We start from the raw sequence: 21,480 nt of genomic DNA, 5'->3' as shown, positions 1-21,480 counted from the left end.
TATGAGATATCTGAGGAAATGTTATTCCTGATCTCCTTTAAATGTAGGAGTTTATGGTTTCACCCTCTAATCAGAGGGGCAAAGGGCACTGATGAGGCCGATTGGATCTTGCAAGATGAGGAGACTTACACTTCCCGAAAATGAGTTTACTCGGGACATGGTGAACCCAAGTCCAGAATTAGTGCAGCCACAAATGAGAAATGAGGAAATTTCTGAGCAGGGCTATTTAAACTTTTTGTCTGACCTCTTTTTGCCTGAGACTGTATCCTGAACCAAAATGTTTCTGGCAGTTAGTTCGTTTGTGGACAGTACAAAGGGTTCATATTGTGTGTTCAGATCCAAGGCTGCAATAAAATCTTAGGATGCAACACAGGCAAGTAACCCCAGATTCATTACATTTTTGATTTTGAATTAAGTTTTGATCCTTGAGTTCAATAAACTTTTACTGCTGCCAAATTGTTTATGACCCTCCCACATTCAGTTATGAAATCCCCACATGGAATAGTGACCCACAGTTTAAGAAGTTTAAATATACACAAAGATGACCCAAACACTCTCCCTGACCTTTCTAAGCATTTTCTTTAGCAATCATCAAACATTTATTAAGCACTCACTATGTGCGGGACACTGGGTTGAGCTGTGTGATTATGGTGATATTTGTTTGTCCTTTGTTTTCTAAGAAGACCAATAATATCACTAGCTGATATCTTAACTTACATGTAAATTGGATTTAAGTGAGGCAGAGTTGCACAAAGTTTATCAGCCTCACTGCTTTCCAGAGTCATCAAAGTCCAGTGGCACGATAAAGTCAAGGATAAAGACTAGTGATGCCCAGGATGCAGTGGATGACCTTGTCATCTTTGGTATTTGACCAGTTTCTAATTGTTCCATAACATCTGCTTCAGCTATCTTCATGGCCACTAGAACAAATTATTCGAATTTCCCCATTCCACAAGAGAAATCTTCATATGCTTAGGGTAAACATCCCCTTAACTCACCCACAGATTTGAGACCATTAGTTATTCTTAAAATGGTTTAGCCCATCTTCTAAAAAAGTTTTACTAAGTTGTGGTCTCTGCCCATGTTACACTTTATTAGAATTGGTGAGGTGAGAATTGGGTAGCTGGTAGACAGAAAGGTGGAGGAGCAACTCTGAAAAGAGCTTGGTAAGCCCTCTTACCAGAGGTGCTAGTCCTCTTTGAACAATTTGTATGCACTAAGCTGGGAATACAAAGGCAAAAACAGTACTGCTTTCGAGGAACTGACATTCCAATGGGGAATCCAATATATAAATGACTAGATACATATAGCTATATAAAGAGTAAATGCTAGCTGTGTGACCCTGGGCAAGCCACTTAACACCAATTGCCTCAGCAAAAAAAAAAAAAAAAAAAAAAAGTAAATGGAAGACAGTCTAAAGAGGAAGGCATTTTCAGCTTGAAAGATTGGGAAATGCTACCTCTAGAAGGTATGGTTTGAGCTGAGTATTCACCAGGTAAGAAAAGGTCCAAGCATTTCAAGCACTGAGGGACAGTCATGCATAAGAACAGACAGAGGAGATGGAATGTCATATTTCAGGAACACTAAGTAATCCAGTATAACTGAATAGTAGAGTAAGAAGAGGGATATAAAGTAAAAGAAGGCTGGAAAGGTAGGAAGGGGCCAGGTCATGAAAACCTTTAAATCAGTGGTTCTCAAAATTTTGTTCTCAATATCTTCATGTTGTTAAAAAAAAAAAAAAACTATCGAGGATCTGTTCAAAGAGTTTTTGTTCACATGGGTTATATTTATAGCTATTTACTATATTAGAAATAAAAAATAATTTTGAATTTGTAGACCCTCTGAAAGGGTTTCAGAGACCCCAACAATTCTTTGAACTACACTTTGAGGACCACTGTTTTAAATGATAGAGGAGTTTATATGTGATCTTGAAGTTTGATCACTTGAATTTATTGAGCAAGGGAGTGAAGGTATTAAATGGCAGACCTTTAACTCAGAAAAAATCATATGGCAGCTAAGTGAAGGATAAATTAATGTGGGGGAAAATTGAAATAGGGGGTTTAGTTAGATGGATACTGTAGTAATTCAGACAATAGGTGACAAGGACCTCTAGACTTTGTTAGAGAGATTTTGTTAAGATAGAAACTATTAAGATTTGGCAATGGATTTGATATGTGAGATGAGTGAATGAAGAATCGAGATTGTAAGCCTAGGTGACTGAATACCCTCAGCAGTGATGGGGAAATCCAGAAAAAAAGAAAATTTGAGGAAAAGATAGTAAGCTCTTGGACACTATGAGTTTGAGATGTGTACAAGACATCTAGTTCAGTAGAAGCCGATCAACTAAGAGCCTAAGACAGAGCCTTAAGGGAGACTTAACATGGACGAAGAACCAATAAAGGAAATTCAAAAATGGGTCCACAGTAGATTGTTTCTAACTGCACGCTCCTATTTATTCTAGATGATATGCAGAAACTTGTGGGATTACCCACATGGCCAGGTCAAGCCTGATCAGCTCTGACTAGGATATATACCCCATCCTTTTTTTGCCACCTGTAATCACAATCAACAGATGGTACTAACAGTAGATAGGCAGTAGTAACTGATAACTAAATCAAGGCCTCAGCCTAGAAGTCTCTCTTAACCCAACTTTGATATATATACTTTGATATAAAGTAACCTGGCTGGTGTTTTGGTATCATCAAACACTTCCTTTTATCTCTTCAGATATAAGAATTTATGCATAGAGACAGTAACACTTATTTTCTTGATCAACAATCTTGGGGATGCTCTGACATCAGTTTTCTGAGAGACAACTAGTGGCACAGTGGGTAGAAATCTGAGTCTGGAGTCAGGAAGACTGGAGTTTAAATTCATCTCAGAATCTTACTAGCACTATGTGCCTGTGCAAATCATTCACTTCCATTTGCTTCAGTTTCCTCACTTATAAAATGAGGAATAATAATATCTACCTCACATACTTGCTATGAGTCTCAAATGAGATACCATTTATAAAAATCACTCAACATAGTGCCTAGCACATTATAGGACACTATAATGTAATGCAATGTAATATAATTCATATAAATAAATACTCATTTCCAAATGATAAGCAGAGAAGCCCAGCTAGGACATTTCCCAAATACCATCAAATGTATCCTTTTTCCTAACAGACCCATACAGATTAACAGGCTATAGATTCTATGAATCCAAAATCAAGATGAACTATTCAAAGTCTTATGGTATTACAGATATGCATGATATACATGAGAAGCAATGAGTTTTATCTATAGATGTCAGTTATAGAAAGCAAGGGTCCCTCTATAACTACAAGCTCTAGAGACAGTGAAAAATAATCACGACTTTTCGTTCCAGCTGTTTCTGGCTTTGAGATACGTTGGGAGGAAGTAAGAGACTGAAGAACAGACTATTCCATTTCAAGTAAGGGCAAAGGGGTGACCTTGAGTTTGGTTCCTTCCAAAGAAGACTTAGTCAGCGGATGTTGATTGCGTCTCTTAGCAACGGAAGATGGCTGAGCCTGAGAAGCAAGGTCCAGGGTGAGGGGAGCTACCGGCATACTGATGGGAAACGAGAGAAGGAGCTAATCGGGTGGAGGGAGACCTTAGTGAAGTAGAGCAGAAAGTTCAGGGAGCATCTTCCTCAACTTTTTTTTTTTTCCTCTCTTTCAGGGTCTGGGCTTCGACCCTTCAGTTTATTTCTTGTCTCTGAGATTTCTCCCGTGTTTTTTCTCTTAGCCTTTTCTTTCAGCTCTCTATCTCCTCCTCTGTCTTTTGTCCTGCTTTGTTAATCAGTAAAAGGTAACATGTTCCAACAGAATTTGAAACTAAGGCACTCCAAAGGCAAGTAGAAAATTAATTTATTACAAGTCTGTTCAAGACACACATTTAACAGTGGTTTACCTGAGACCTCCAATATTTTCACTAGTAAGAAGGAAAAGGACACTCATCTCCAACTTGTCTCTCTTCCAGACACATCCCCTTTCTCTCTCCCTTCTTTCTACTTTCTACTTATATTTTCTCCCATTCCTTTTCTCTCTTCCTCACCCCCTTTTTGATCTCACTCTTTCCCCTTCTTTCCTCCCCTTTTTTCCTAAGGAAAAGATCTTAGAGAACATTTGGTCCAATCCTTTAATTTTAAGGATGAGGAAACATGATGCCCTTAAAAGTTGAACAATAGCAAATAAACTTTAAAATTAATGGACTACATGAATGTGTAAGGAGCACAATGAGATCATCTATTCTTTGCAGTTATTCTTAGCCTTATAATGCTTGAAACATTCTGGGAAGATGGGTATGCCTATTTTAGCTGTCAAGAATAGCAGAGAGATCTGATATTATAGAAGCTGTTGCTAATCGCCAAAGTTCCACATTGCTGAGAGTCTAGTAGATATCCTTCCTCACCCACAGTATCATAAATCCATATCATGAAGACTCTGTCTATATAGAGAAATGACAATGGATTTGGAATTAGTGAGAAGGGAGATTTATAAAAGAACCAGTATGAAATCTCTAGTCCTTTATTCTTTGTTATAAAGGGGAATAAATACTATCACTTTATAGGACAGAATTGTACTTTTTATGTTACACAGGTATCTGATGTCCTAGAAAGGGATATGTGTGTGTGTGTGATCCCTACATGGTGAAATGGATTTTAAAAATAGTTACAAGATTCTTTTCTTTTTAGTATGTTTTTCTCTGGTTTTTGTATTTTTGCAATTTTGTCATATAATCATACTCAAGATAATATTTCTGGTCTTGCTTTATCCAGATGCAATGCTATTTTCACTTTTCATATCATTGTTATTTGAATCTATTTTTTAAATTGTTTAACTGATACTAGGTCCGAACCAGAAACTGAACCAACTTCTCAAGATTTGGAAGAACAGCAAACAGAAGAAGATGGGGTAAAGTTACAGATATTTATGACTAACATTAGAAATTCAAGTTAGTGAGAATGTGCCGAAGGACTTTATACATTCTTCTTGCCTTGTTCATAAAACACATAGATATCAATCTTAGTGTGAAAGGTGCCATGTAAGCATGTAAAAGAAATTCTACCATTAGATTTCCTAAATTATTTGAAGCCAAGCCCCTCTTTTCCTTCAAAATAACTAAACAGAATAAAGGAGACATAAAAGGCAGTCTAGTGAATAAAAAATTGGCCTATTTGTCAAAGATTCTAGGACTAAGTCCCAATTCTGACATTCACTTGCTATATGATGCTGAGGAAGTCATTTAACATCAATGTCAAGATACAAATTATCTCTCTGCTTTAGTAAACAGTAGTTTCCTCAATTAGAGTTTCATACTTTAAGGAAATTCCAGATCTGACTTAAAAAAAAAAAAAGCTAGTTGATGTTTAAGTTTAAAATATAGTTGTTTTGCTAATTCTAGCATTCTTTCAATGTAATTTTTGTGAGCATAATTATTGTGTTTCCATAATATGCTGATCTGCTCCATTTTTGCTTCTGTTGGTACAGCCAGTGGGAAGTGAAGAAGAAAAAAAGGCAACCCAAGAGGAGGCCAGTGAACCATCTCCACCAGAAGAATATAGCTCAACAGAACCAAGAGAAGAACCCAGCTCAACAGAACTAATGGAGGAGCCTAGTTCAACAGAACCAATGGAGAATGCCAGTTCAGCAGAATCAAGAGAAGAACAAAGCTTGATGGAACTAAGAGAGGAACCTACCTCAAGAGAGCCCATGGATGAACAAAGCTCAATAGAATCAGAAGAGGAAGCCAGCTCTACAGAACCAGGAGAGGAAGCCAGCTCAACAGAAACCAGAGAGGAAGCCAGCTCAACAGAACCAGGAGAGGAGCAAAGCTCAACAGAAACCAGAGAGGAGCTCAGCTCAACAGAAGCAAGAGAAGAGCCCAGTTCAACAGAACCAAGAGAAGAAAGAGTTAGTTCTGCAGAGCCACCCCAAATTCCAGATGTTTCTGAAACTCCCACATCTTCATTTCTATCAGTGAGTCGGCCAGAATTCTGTTGTGGCAAAATATTAGATAATATTCTCTGTTAGAAATTACATATGGGACCTAGGAATAAGAATCTAATATATAAAATTTTAAGCTCTTAGATCCTACTTTCTATTGTATTTTATAAACAAAAAGTATATCTGGGAAAACCAGATAGCTTATTATTAAAGATAAGTTATAAAGACAATTTCTATTTTATGTATGAGATCGATAAAAGTAAACTAGACTTGATAGCACATTACTTAAGTTTAGAAGTTTTGAACTGCTAAATTAGGTATCTGCATTAAGTCTAACACCCAGGAGCCATTCAAACTCTGCAAAGGAAATGTAAGGAAGAGTTATTTTCTTTATTTACTCAGTTCTCAGTGCTAGAAACAGAGAATATAAAAATAGAAAGACAGAGCCTACTTAACACACTTATACCTGTCATTTTTGATATCATATTTAATCCTTCTAAAATTTGAGTTTTCTAAAAGGGAGAATTGTCAACTCTTTACCTTTGTATTTGAGGCTGAAGTCACTACATTATCTAGAATTTTTAAAGAATTCTATGTATTGAGGCAGCTAAGTGGGGTAATGGATTGATTATCCTTAGCCTTAGATTCAGAACCTAAATTCAAATCTGGCCTTAAACATTTGACACTAGCTTGACTCCAATTGCCTTGCAAAAAAAAGAATTCTAAATACTTTATAGACAAATATCTTCTGAGAACAGTCTCTGACCTCAGGTAGTTATAATTTGACTTGGGAGATAGGAAAAAGATGCAACAAATGCATCTATAATTATTTATCTATAATTAAATAATAAATTCAAGGGTATCTTTCTATTAAGGATAAATAAGTATATGGGGATTTTTGGGAAAGTAATATGGATAGTAGTTGATGTCAATCAAGGAAAACTTCCTAGAAGAATTTTTTTTCGTGGAAGTCATCAAAAGTAAAGGCAGATAAATGGCTAGTAAGAAAAACAAACAAGAAAATCAATAAAAAATTTTGAAAAGTATAATATACAACAAAAAGAAATACAGAAGAGGTCCAAAAAAAGCAATTTAGTTATTCCTTTGTTAAATTTATAAGTATATTATAATACACAGTATAATTTCATATAATAATAATTACAATATAACATTGTTAAATTTGTAAGTACATTTCTTTTAAAAATAAATTATATATATATGTATATATGAGACTAGAGAATTCATAGTTTCTTATATATATAATACTCTTCCTAGCTCATTTTTGTATTTGAAATATTTTTTGGTTTTGATGATTAAGTTTAAAATGTTTTAAATTAGTTTAAAATAATAAAGAAAAAAATGTTATTCCTAAGTGGACAAAAAAGAATATATGGTTGGTAGCTTCAAAGTAGAGCCTTCTAAAGGATCATATGAATGCTGAAACAGTAAGAAAGTGCTACTGAGTGAATCTGACAGAGGGAATAATAATAGATCACATTTCTTTAAAGTTTAAGATTTACAAAGTATTTTTCTCTTTTTTGAGAGATGGAATATAAGTATTAAATCAGTAGCTCAATATGTCATTCGAGACCTGTGATTGTTACAAGTATGTGTATTCCTTCCACATAATTTAGAGAGTTGTCTGAAGCTCTGAGAATTAATTGACTTGTGGAGAGTATAGCATTCTGTCCCCTGTACCTTATATCTCTCTTGTATAAGTATCATTGTCCCATTTTAGAAAAGAAAAAACTGAGACTTAGCAATAACCAAAAGGCTATTAAATGTCAAAGCTGAGATGTCTACCTGAATCCAAGTCTTTTCCATGATCCATAGATGATAATATTTAAAGATTTCATATAAATAGATGGTCAGAAAACTTATCTGTATTGCAGACCATGAGAGATAAGGATTTCTCAAAAAAATACCCAGAGAAGAAGGATAAAATAGAACATATTCCATTCAGTGACCAAGGCTATCTTCTCCCATCTTCAAGAAGCAGGAGCTCTCCAGGAACATCAGGGGGACGAGACCCGGAGCAATCAGGTAACTTTGACAAATACTAAAAGTATCCTTTATTAACATTATTCATAGCCAATGTTTTGAGCTTCTTGAACACATTAAAATTAAATTTAAACATATTGGGACTTCAGAAAAATAGTGAAGGGAGAGACTATAATGGAGCCAGACTTCCTATTATCTCACTCAAAAAAAAAAAAAAAAAAAAAAAAAGATAGATTGAGGAGCTGCAAAGAGACTGGCTCTTTCATCTATTCTATGTGGATAAATAGATAGGAAGAAAGGAAATAAACATTTATTAAGTACCTATCATGTGTTACACACTCTAAGGGCCATACAAATATTATCTCATTTAATCCTTACAACAAATCTAGAGGTGCATGTTATTATCCATTTTGTTCAGTTAAGAAAACAGAGACAAATACATCTAAACACAGATCTTCCTGACCTGATACTATATCTACTTTATCACCTAGCTGAGAAAATTATTCAAATAGATCTGCTATCTCATCAATCTGACATTTCTTTCCAACAATTCAGATCCCAATCCACTGATTCCTGTGTGATTTTTATCTGATTTATTTGCCACAACTAACCAGCTAATTTGACAGCCAACATATGAAAGATCTTATTTACTTTTCTTCCAACATTTCAAGGGTAACATTGGAAGGCTTTGACTGTCTACCTGTCATCCTTTGCTCTTACCATAAAATCAATCATTCAATTTCTTGAGGACCTTCTTCGATCGTTCTTTAGAATCTCTCATGTTGTCACCTGCTTGCATTCACCATGTACCTTTTCACTGCCTTCTGTAAAATGTTCATTCTTTTTTTTAATATATTTTATTTTATTTTATAATAACTTTATATTGACAGAATCCATGCCAGGGTAATTTTTTTACAACATTATTCCTTGCACTCGCTTCTGTTCCAATTTTTCTCTTCCCTCCCTCCACCCCTTCCCCTAGATGGCAAGCAGTTTTATATATGTTAGATATGTTGCAGTATATCCTAGATACAATATATGTTTGCAGAACTGAACAGTACTCTTGTTGCACAGGGAGAATTGGATTCAGAAGGTAAAAATAACCTGGGAAGAAAAACAAAAATGCAAATAGTTTACATTCATTTCCCAGTGTTCTTTCTTTGGATGTAGCTGCTTCTGTCCTTCATTTATCAATTGAAACTGAGTTAGGTCTTTTTGTCAAAGAAATCTACTTCCATCAGAATACATCCTCATACAATATCGTTGTCAAAGTGTATAATGATCTCCTGGTTCTGCTCATTTCGCTCAGCATCAGTTCATGTAAGTCTCTCCAAGCCTCTCTGTATTCATCCTGCTGGTCATTTCTTACAGAACAATAATATTCCATAACATTCATATACCACAATTTACCCAGCCATTCTCCAATTGATGGGCATCCATTCATTTTCCAGTTTCTAGCCACTACAAATAGGGCTGCTACAAACATTTTGGCACATACAGGTCCCTTTCCCTTCTTTAGTATTTCTTTGGGATATAATCCCAATAGAAACACTGCTGGATCAAAGGGTATGCACAATTTGATAATTTTTTGGGCATAATTCCAGATTGCTCTTCAGAATGGTTGGATTCGTTCACAACTCCACCAACAATGCATTAGTGTCCCAGTTTTCCCGCATCCCCTCCAACATTCATCATTATTTTTTCCTGTCATCTTAGCCAATCTGACAGGTGTGTAGTGGTATCTCAGAGTTGTCTTAATTTGCATTTCTCTGATCAATAGTGATTTGGAACACTCTTTCATATGAGTGGTAATAGTTTCAATTTCATCATCTGAAAATTGTCTGTTCATATCCTTTGACCATTTATCAATTGGAGAATGGCTTGATTTCTTATAAATTTGAGTCAGTTCTATATATTTTGGAAATGAGGCCTTTATCAGAACCTTTAACTGTGAAGATGTTTTCCCAGTTTGTTGCTTCCCTTCTAATCTTGTTTGCATTAGTTTTGTTTGTACAAAGGCTTTTTAATTTGATATAATCAAAATTTTCTATTTTGTGATCAGTAATGGTCTCTAGTTCATCTTTGGTCACAAATTGCTTCTTCCTCCACAAATCTGAGAGATAAATTATCCTATGTTTCTCTAATTTATTTATAATCTCATTCTTTATGCCTAGGTCATGGACCCATTTTGATCTTATCTTGGTATATGGTGTTAAGTGTGGGTCCATGTGACTTTAATTCTTAAGAGATAATGGTATTCCTTGCTGCTCTGACAACACAGCAACATCAGAAAAATGTTTGTGTTGATAATGTTTTGATATTAGAGGAAGCTTAGAATCAGTAATATCATGAAAACAATCCAGTTGGCTTTCTTCTTCCTTTTCAATTATATTGTCTTGGATATACATTTTATTGGACAAACTCTATTGTCCATTCAGAGGCATGTTGAAATCTGAGCAATAAATATGTTTTATCCATGTGGTCTTTCCTAGATAGATAAGTCAAACTCTTTTGAATGATTGAAAACCTCATTCAGGAGCCTGTTCAATATCTTTGACCTTGATACAATTAATAAAATGTCATCTACATATAGATTATTTACATTTGTTTCTCTAGCACCTGTCACAGTGCCTGACTCATGATAAGTTCTTAATAAATTCTTATTGATTGATATACTTGATCCACTCTGTCCTTTCCCCTTCAGTTTTTATACTCTTTAATACTATTTCTCCATAAATATTTTAGGGACTGTCAGGTGTTAGGGTCCTTATTTATGTGGTAGCTCCATTCTTCTTGATGGAGAAAACTATTAGTTTTAAGTTTTTGCAGACCTTTTTATATTTTTTCTTTTGTTTATAACTCTCTTTCTGTTTTTATTTTTTATTTACTGGGATGATTTGACTTATTCAGATATGTTGCTAAGTTTTCTTTAGGTTAGTATTGCCATCTACTACTTCCTTCTATTTTATGAGACAATACAGTTCATTTTTATGTGTAAGAATTTTACAGATGAGTTTATAGTTTAGCTCAGTGTTATCTTTGGTTGCTCTATCTCTCCATTTGGCAAGTAAGTCAAATGCTTGTTGACTATGGTTTTGTTCTGGCTTCTTTTTATCTCCTTGTAGCACTTAATTTGTTGATTTAATTTCTGGATGAAATTATCTTAGTTGGTACAGACACCATTTTTATTATCCATTTCTAGTTTTTTCAATAAATTGTTTAAATAATTTAGAGTTAAATCTTCTTAATTAGACACAGTATTTTCTCATTACGATTCTTCTTGCTTATTATTAATTCTGATATTAACTTTAATAACTCAGTGGTCTGATTAGTGTGTGTTGCCTCAAGGATGATACCCAATCTGAGATATCTTTCCCTACCTATTAAAGGATGGGAATGGGGACAGATTAGAACAGGACATCAGAATGGCAGAAGTTTTGATATCCTTTTTCATTCTGGGCTATCATGAGGGAAAATCAAAACAGCAAAGAGTTTTTAAAAATTAAATTAACATTTGTTAATTCTCATTTTAATCAACAAGAAGTTACACATGGGATTCTTATGCATAATAATGCTAAAAGATAAGCAAAGTTGGGGAAGATTAAAAAGATAGATTTTTTGACTTTGCCTTTTACCAATATTGAAATAGCAGGAACAAGTTAAAACAAGCTATATAGATGCCATACAGGTGTGTCACCTATGTCCAAACATATCCCAGTATATGTATGTGTGTGTATAAAATATTATTTCTTATTTTAAAGTAAAGTTTAATTTGTAAAATTGTTTTAGTTTTTTTAGTAATGAATTTTTAAAAGTTTTCATATAATTGAAGACTCAATAAACGTTCACTTTTTAAAATTAAAAGCCTCCTGACTATTTTGATGAAATATATTTTCCATGTATTCATCTCCAGGGGGAGAGGTAAGAGTAACGGATTCTAAAAGCAATAAGCCTATAGAGAACAGTAGAGGGAGACAGATAAAATACTTGAAAAGGGGAAAACATAGACTCATTGGTCCAGTAGGTTGTAGAGGGGAGTATTTGGGTCTTTCTTTATCTATTGGCTTTTTCCTTATTACTTCTAAATATTCCCACATATCCATTCTATAATCTATTTTTTAAAATAAATGAGTAAAGTCAATTAGCATTCAAAGTTTACTTTGACCATCCTACCCCGCAAGCTATTAATATATTTTTAAAAGTTTTTTAGTGTATTTAATTTTTAAAATTATACTTACAAATTATCTCTACTTCATGAGAGGTCCCCTGTAACAAAGTAAAACAAGTAAAACTAATAATTTGTTCTTTTCAATGATGCCCAACTCTCTATGACAATTTGTGATCTTAGATGAAAATCTGGAATGTTTGTCACTTCTTTCTCCAGATCATTTTACAAATGAGAAGCTAGGGCAAACTGGGTAAAGTGACTTGCCTAGGTTCACAGCCTGTCTGAGGCCATTTTTGAACTCATAAAGATGACTTTATAGTTCCAAGCCCAGTGTTCTATCCACTATGCAACCTAGCTACCCCAAACTAATTATATAGTAATATTATCTGAAAATGCACACATTTCAACACCTTTACCTCTCTATTTTAAAATTTAGTTTAAGTTATTATTATATATCTTACCTCTTTTTCTCACTTAAAATCCTACGAAAATGTCTTTACTTATTGTCTCCATATCTCTCCTATTACTTCTCAACCCATTCCAATCTAGCTTCCAGAATTTTTCACACAATTGATACTGCTTTCTCCACTGTCAGTGATAATCTCCTCCTTTTTTTTTTTTAACATATATTGATATCTGGTTTTAATATCACCTTTATCTACAAATATATCCCTTTTTTCCATTTTCTTCAAACTATCCCTTCTAACAAATAAAAATGAAAGAAAAGAATGTTCAGCTAAACTAACCAATACATCAAATCAATTTGATGACTATATGTAATGTTGCATGCCCTTAGTTCTCCAACTCTGAACAGAGGGGAAAAAAGTACATTTTTCTCTTCTCCTCTAGGAGAGGATCATCCCCTCTAAAGCCATATTTGTTTATTATAATCATACAAAATCACAGCTTTTTCTTTCAATTTACATTGTGATAGTCATTATGTATATTGTTTTATTTTTTAAATTATTTCTTCCTATATCAGTTTTTTTTTTTAAATCTTCTTAGTTGCTCTGAATTCTTCATATTCATTATATTTATTGCATGGTCATTCATACACTATTCATACACTATATTCATTACATTCACATACTAATTGGTTCAGCCAATCCCCCAATTAATGAACATCTATTTTGCTTCCATTTCTTTGCTACCATAAAAAAGGTGCTATTAATATTTTTTGATGGGACCTTACCAGCAATCCTCAAATACTAAATCTGATAGCCTTCTTTTAATCCTTAGATTTTTTTGACTTTTCTGTAGAATTTTATGTCATTGATTACTCTCTCCTCCTACATACTTTTTCATCTCAGGATTTCTATGACATTGCTCTTTCTTGATACTTTTATTTTGTGGCCTCTAGTTCTTCTCCTTTGTTGAAGAATCATTTTTTTCTGTCCTCTAAATAAAGATGTTCTCCGAGGTCCTGACCTGTGCCCTCTTCTTTTCTCTCTGTTTTCCTTGTCCCTTGATGATTTCAAAAGTTCTCATTGATTTAGTTACTATTTTTGTATCTGGTACATGTGCAGATAATATCAGTTTGCTGAAATGGAATCATATTCATGGAAGAAGATAGAGAGCTCTTTTTGGCAGACTGGAGGCCTTGAACATGTGTATACCTTTGACATTGGCCTACTATTTCACTGGAAGCATCCTTTTTCCAATTGACTGTTTATCTAGAACTACATATGACTTTAAAATGTCCTGACTCAGCAACAGTCAAGGTTTTTTTACTATATTCCTTTATGAGGTTGAAGAGGACTCCTTCAGGTAATAAAAGGGGGAAGACCTGAAGGCTAAAATGCAGAATATCCATAAAATCTTCAGCCTTGGGAAAGTAGTTCCCTATCATATTCCAACAGATTGTGTCACATTTGCCAAAAAAAAAAAAAAAGCATTACATAAGACATATCTATATATCCAATTTAATCTCTCCTGATCTCCAAGGCTGTATTTATTAACTGCCTATTGGACATTTTTAATTGGGTCTCCATTAGGTATCTGAGACTCAAACTTTCCAAAACATAACTTAACTTTCCTCCAAAAATATACTCTAGTTCCTAATTTCAATGTTTCTGTTGAGGTACCATTATCTTCCTAATCATATGAGTTCATATTCTCAGTATCATCCTTGACACCATTCCCTCAAATTCAATCAATTGCAAACTCTTTTTAATTCCATTCCCACCATATCTTTTGCCTCCATTTCCTTTTCTTTGCTCACACAGCCATTATCCTGGTTCAGACCCTCATTACTTTTCACCTGTATTATTTCAATAGTCTTCTAATTGGTTTCCATAGATTCTAATCTCTTCTTTCTCCAAATAGGTCAGATGTTGTCATTTCCTTGCTTAAGAAGTTTTATTGATTCCTTTTACCTAATATAAAATAGAAATTCTTTTACTAAGTGTTTAAAGGTCTTCAAAATCTGATTCCAAGCAGTCTTTTCAGATTGATTTCACTTCATTTTCCCCCAGTACTTTCTGTTTCAGGCAAACTAGTCTACTTGTTTTCCATATGTGATATTCAATTTTACCATCCATTGTACCTTTACATAGAATGTCAACGCCTGGAATATATAACCTCCTTCCCTCTTCTTTATAGAATCCTAACTTGTTTCAAAGGTCAAGCAAAGTATCAATTTCAACACAAAGTCTTTACTGATTCTCCCCAGGTTTTAATGGTCATTTGCCTCTGGACTACTTTGTAATGTGTTTAGTATTGATTTATCTGTGTGTATATTATAACAGAATGTAATCTCCTTGCAGGGAGGGACTCTTTCTTGTTTGTCTTTCTATCTCTAATGCATAAAATAATCTAGCACATAACAAATACTTGTTAAATATATGAGTAGATAAAGGAATGAATTCTTATAGAGCTATTAGTTGAATTTGATAACTGTTCAGCACCTTTTAAATTCTATGATTCTGTGAATTTGTCTAGAACTTTAGAGTGGATGCTGTAGAGTTTTACTGGAGTATATCATTTGTAATAAACTGGTTAAGTGAAATTGTGAGTATTTATAAAAACCAGGATTTTAATTGTGTTGTGTTTGTAAGGAGGTATCAGAACAAGCATGTGCATGTATGCATGTAAGAAAAGATAAAGAAAATAATTGATAAAAATTCAACTTTGGATTTTAATGCATTTAATTCACTTATAAAAAGAAAATTAGTTACAAAGTGGACCCTAAAATGTTGCCTTGCTTACATGTCAAAGACAACAATGATACCTAAATATTTATAAGAAATTAGAATAAAAATTCATCAAAAAACCAGGAATTAAAATCCTTACTTTAGATAAGAATACTTTTTAAATTAAAAAAAAACCTATTAAGATAAATAGGACAACTATATCACAAAAAATATCAAAGTACTCTTAATATTAAATAAGCATGCACATACTTGGACTTGTCTTGAAACTTCATTTTTAAAGGCATAATTAATTAAATTACAAAATGATAAAAACTTGATTAGTGAAATTTCATGGTTTCATTTTCTGAATATAATAAATGAGAAAATTACAAAATTGAATATTATATTGGAAATTTTTGTTTTATATATATATATAAAATTTAATGGATTCTTTTAAAACATGAGGAATTGAAAATGGACTAGAATTTGGGATTTTGTGATTCAGAGAGACAAGCCATGAGAAGAAATTTGGCCATCACTTTTCTATCTTACATGTAGATGTACAGATGTACAGAATACAAGATTAAATTTGTGTTTATTCCTTGTTATGAAAAAGAGAGAGGGAGGAAGGAGAGAGAGAGAGAAAGAAAGAGAGAGAGAGAGAGAGAGAGAGAGAGAGAAAGAGAGAGAGAGAGAGAGAGAGAGATTCAAAAAGATAGAAACAGAGAAGAGCTGACCTAAAACAGAAAGAGGAAAAATCTCAGTGGGGCACCAGGTCCCATTTTAGAATGAAGAACTTGGATTGAAGTTGCTATTTATTGCATATCAAGGAGGCATAAAAATTCCAAAAGGTCGACTTTTTCCCTAATTTCTGCATACAGCTTTTACAGAAATCCTACTGGAGCTCCCCTCCTTACCTTATATCATTCTAGTCAGTGTTGTCACTGAGAAATTCTCAGGGTCTGGATTTGCCAAAGCCAAAAGCAATAACATTATAAATGTAACCATATATACATATATCAAGGGCATCCTCAAGAATGGGAACAGGCAGGCTTTCACAAGTGATATCCTATAATGGACTATACCATTTTTGCCATCTCATATGGTAAAAGGTGTACAGAATACAATATAAAATTGTGTGTATTCTTTGTTATGAAAAAACCTTTGATTTAGAAGAATGAAATACCTTCTTATAGGATATTTGTTGTCAAGATATCTCATCCACATGTCAGTAGTCATTCAAGATTTCTTGACAGTAATAACAAGAGAAATAACCTTATTCAACAAACATCTTATCATAAACATCAGAAAATCTACAAAATATGGAGATGTAAGCTAGCCAAAGGTTTTCATTATAGTGATGGAAGCTGTCCAGCATATATTCCAAGTTTTAAAAAATTCCTTTTGGATAGTGAGATCCTTCAGATGCTATTGTTTACAGATGACATTTCAAGCCCTCAAACACTGCAAGGTTTCAAAGAAGAGATTCTCTCTCTCTCTCTCTCTTTCTCTCTCTCTCTCTCTCTCTCTCTCTCTCTCTCTCTCTCTCTCTCTCTCATACACACACACACACACACACACACACACACACACACACACACAAAGACACAGAGAGAGAGAGAGAAAGAGAGAGACAGAGAGAGACAGAGAGAGAGACAGAGAGAGAGAAAGAGAGAGAGAGAGAGACAGACAGACACAGAGACATAGAGACAGAAACAGAAAAGAGAGGGAGGGGAGCAGGGAAGAGGGAAAGAGAGGTAGAGAGATGGGAGAGAGTAGTAGAGACAAACAGACAGAAAGAAACAGAGAAAGAAAGAGCTTGGCTTGACTATTCAATTCACATAGGAGAAACCAGATGAAGAATGTTTCTTTCTCAGATTATGCCATGCAGTTAGATGGATATGTTATATAGAACTTGTTCATCGGTGTGTATATATTTTAAGTACTTATTACTATCAAATTTGTTCTAAATGTTGGTTATAAAATACAAAAGTGAAAAGTAGTCCTTGTAAATGAGGATTTTTTAAAAATTAAATATCATCTTTTTGAAGCGTTTTTAAAAAATTTTTAAATCAGGGCAGCTAGATGGTACAATGGATAGAGGACCTCCATGGAGTCGGTAGACCTGAGCACACATACGATGTGTGGTCCTGGCCAAGTCACTTAACCCCAATTATCTTGCCCACCTCTCTCCAAATTGTTTAAATATTCATATGGATAGAATTCATTGGGTTATTTATTGCAAGATATGGGATATTAGCATTAAAGCCAGGAATATTTGGATTCAGGTCCTACCTCTGACACATATTAGCTGTGGGACTATGAGCAAATCACTTAGATGTAATTTTTTAGAAAATTCTCTAAGATTGTAATTGGCAGAGGAGGTGTTGACCTACATGGGTAGAGATTTTATTTTTAATCTAGGAGTTGCCTACATCAATGAAATCACAATTCCAATTCCTAGCCCTATTAAGTTGTTGGTATGACTATAGATGTGAGACTATATCCTAAAATTGTTATTACAAGGTGAGAGGGGGAGGAAATATATCTATACAAAAATACTTATAGCTGCTTTATTTGTAATTTTAAAAAATCCCTGGAAACAGACCACAAAATCAAACAATTGTAGACTAGCTGAATAAACTATAATAATATAATGAATTATAAATATATATATAATCAGTGTAGTGAATGCTATTGTGTTCCCCCAAATTTCAAATATTAAAAAATAAAAAGATGGAAATATATATGATATAAAGTTAATTTAGATTAATTAAAAAAACATACATTGTCTTTGACTATTCTGAAAACCCAACATAACAAAGCTTTATAAATATTGTTTAAAAATTAGAAAGGAATGCAAAGCAATAAATTATTGTAAAATTATTGCTATTTTGTTAAAGTTTAGAATTTTTATCAAAATGTAAATAATATTTTATGGATATACTTGAAGTTTAACTACATAGTTTATTTATTTGTATTCACTCAGAGCATTTATAGAAAAAATTTATTTTATAGGAAAAAAAAGCAAATAGCTTTTTCCCACATGAATAATACTATTAATGAGAAGTAAAGTACAATAGTGATTAGAATGTTGAACTTAAGAGTCAGGTAAGACCTAGATTCAGATCCTGCCACACTATGAGACTATAGCATAATCTCTCTGAGTCTCAGTTCCCTCATCTGTAAAATGGGTATAAATGATACCTGTATTATCTAGCTCATATGGTGTTTGTGAGGATCAAATGAGATAATTTATGTAGTGTTTTGCAAACCACAAAATGTTCTACAGATGGCCAGGTTTTTAGAATGCTTTAAGATTTTTTTTATTTAATGCTTTTTTTTTCAATTACACATAAAGATAGTTTTCAGCATTAATCTTTGTAAGATTTTGAGGTGGGGACAGAATTGAGGCAGGGAGATCAATTAGGTGGCTGAATGCCTGGATCCAAAAACCAATCATTAATAATTAGATATCAATTTGGAAAAAAATCTCTATGGCGTACCCCATGGATCTTTCTTTCAGCTTTTGCTATTTATGTCTATATCAATGATTTGGATAAATGAAAATATAGTATGCTTATTTAATGTGAAGGCTATACCGAGCTAGGAAAAATACCTAATATACTGGATCACAGTCAGGATCCAAAAATATCTTAAAAGACTAGAACACTGGGATAAAGCCAATAAAACAAAATGGAATACAAGTGATACAATGTCTTATACTTGGCTTTCAAAACATCAGTTTCATAAGCACAATATAAGGGAGACGTGACTTGAAGTCAGTTCTTCTGAAAAAAGTGATTAGAGAATTTTAGTGTGCTGCATATTGGATATGAATTGACAGTTTGATATGACAACCATAAAAGCCAATGAATACTTAGAAAGCATGAAGAAAAGCATTGCTGTCTGGATCTAAGGAAGTAGCAGCCCTGCCATATTTATTGTTCAAATAATTTTAGAATAATGTATTCAAAACTATTAACCCATTGTTTATGTTGACTTCTAAGTGATTTTTCTTGCTGTACCACCTGACTTCTCATTTTTTCTTACCTCCACCCCTCTCAATTACAATAGGAGTCGTAACAGCTACTCCATTGTTGGATGCTATTAATTTCTACAGTCCTGGGGGAGTTGAGATGGAGCATGTATCAGAATCAGAAATAAGTGAGGAAGCAGAAGAAGAAACTCAGTTGGTGGTTTTGGATCCTGACCATGTAAGAAGATTCTTAAATTTTACTTTTGACATAAGCAGCTGAAGACAGATTGAGAAACAACTAGATTGATTAGCAACTGCATTTTATTTTTTAATAATTTATTTTATTTAAAGAAACAGAATAAGAAAAAAAGAAAAGCAGATATGGAATACAAAACAAAGTGAAACAAAACAAGAGAACATTGTCATGTGCCCACCATAACATCAGGGAGAATTCAAAATATATAACTACAAATACCAGTTCAAGAAAGTGTATATATTAATAGAAGAAATTATATTCATGAGTGTCGACTCTTTCTTTACTTCCTTGTAAATGGTTATTTTATTCTCTGCTATGTTCATTTTTTACACACATACCTTGACACATATACATACACACAGGCTGACTCCTGACTCTTGCCTTCATTCTGCTCCTTAACTTGCTATTACTTTCCCCCCACCCATGGATCCCTCCCTTGTCTTGTTCCCTCACCCTTTGCTTCCCTGCCTGCTCATCTCTTCCTCCTTATTTTTTTATTAATTTTGGAGGATGCTATACCCTTCATGTTATCTATGAAATGTTGCCTATTTAACCCATTCCCTTTGTGAGTAGGTTTTCAGAACTATGAACCCTCCTCCCCCCTTTAATGACTTTGAATTTATTTTTTCTCTGCACCTCATTTGTATAACATAATTACTATTTTTACCCTAACTCTATCCCAATCTTTCTTTTAAGCTGTCCTGTTGTTTATGTCAATCATAAACTTAATGCTATACATTTCCCATGTAAAAAAAAAAAAGATAAAACAATTTGTCCATATTGAGTTCCTTGAAACTGATCTTTGATATTAGCTATGTTAAATTTACAATTAAGCTTGAATTTGGTTGATAGGAAGTACTGAAAATCTGCAAGTTCATTGAATGTTTCATTTTTTTCTCATTCAATATTGTAGATAATTTTGCTGGATATTTTATTTTTGGGTGCAGGCCTAGTTCTTTTGATTGTCAATAGATGTGATTCCAGGACCTTTAGTCTTTTATTGTGGCTGCTGATAAATCCTGTACAATTCTAACTGTAGCTCCATTGTACTTGAATTGTTCTTATTTCTTGAAAAAATTTCCTTTTGATCTGGGAGTTTCGAAATTTGGCAATAATTTCCCATGTATTTTCCACAAAGGCTCTCATTGAGGTGGTGATCAGTGGATTTTTTCTATTTCTAATTTCCTTTCATGTTCTATCACTACAGATCAGTTTTCTTGGATTATTTCTTGCATTGTTGTGTCAAGGTCCTTTTTTTGATCACAACTTTCAGGCAGTTCAAATATTCTTATATTTTCTCTTCTTAATCTGTTATCCAGATCTGTCATTTTTCTTATAAAATATTTTACATTCTGTTCTATATTTTCATTCTTTATGATCTCATATGTTATTTTTTGGTCTCTCATAGCTTCACTGGCTTCCCCTTGTCCAATTCTGATTTTCAAAGAGTTATTTTCATCTTTGAGACTATATCTTTTTTTCTAGTTACTTTTTTCCCATAATCTTCTTGTTTTTCCCAAATGGTTTTTAGTTTTTAGCTTTTAGTTTTTTCCCAATGTCTCTCATTTGATTTTTAAATTCTTTTTTGAGTTCTTCTATAAATTCTCTCTGAGCTTGGAGCCATTCCATGTTACTCTTTGGGGTAGAAGATTTTTTTTTTAACTTCAGTATCCTCCTCTGAAGATGAACCCTGGTTTTCCCTGTTCCCATAGTAAGTTTCTATGATAGGGTTCTTTCTTCTTTGCTAATTCATTTTTTTTAAAATAAAAAGTATTAGTATAACTTCTGATCTTGGAGTGCGGGGAATGATGTTTCTAGCTTTACTTCAGCTCTCTCCTTTGACCAAGAACCCCAAACCAAGAGTTTTCCCCTCCAACAAGTGCCTGCAGCCAGCAGCATCCCTATCCCACTGCCCCCTGTACTCACTGATTGTAATGGTTTCTCCTCCTCCCGTGCCATGCTTTGCAACACAGCTGGGCCTGGTGTTCC

The 21,480-nt window shown here is 33.7% G+C and overlaps 1 protein-coding gene across 1 annotated transcript in view; it reads left to right on the top strand.

Moving 5' to 3' along the window:
• The first annotated feature begins 3,496 nt into the window (after positions 1–3,496).
• Positions 3,497–21,480, top strand: part of CCDC40 (coiled-coil domain containing 40) — a 91,775-nt gene continuing 73,791 nt past the window's right edge. The window contains exons 1-5 of the mRNA XM_051995431.1: positions 3,497–3,557; positions 4,861–4,924; positions 5,501–5,989; positions 7,849–7,999; positions 19,334–19,473. Coding sequence (XP_051851391.1) covers positions 3,529–3,557; positions 4,861–4,924; positions 5,501–5,989; positions 7,849–7,999; positions 19,334–19,473 — 873 coding nt within the window. The 5' untranslated portion in view covers positions 3,497–3,528. The remainder of the gene's footprint in view (positions 3,558–4,860; positions 4,925–5,500; positions 5,990–7,848; positions 8,000–19,333; positions 19,474–21,480) is intronic.

Source organism: Antechinus flavipes, chromosome 4, assembly GCF_016432865.1.
Source record: "Antechinus flavipes isolate AdamAnt ecotype Samford, QLD, Australia chromosome 4, AdamAnt_v2, whole genome shotgun sequence".
NCBI lineage: Eukaryota > Metazoa > Chordata > Mammalia > Dasyuromorphia > Dasyuridae > Antechinus > Antechinus flavipes.
This window is presented reverse-complemented; position numbering and strand designations above follow the sequence as displayed.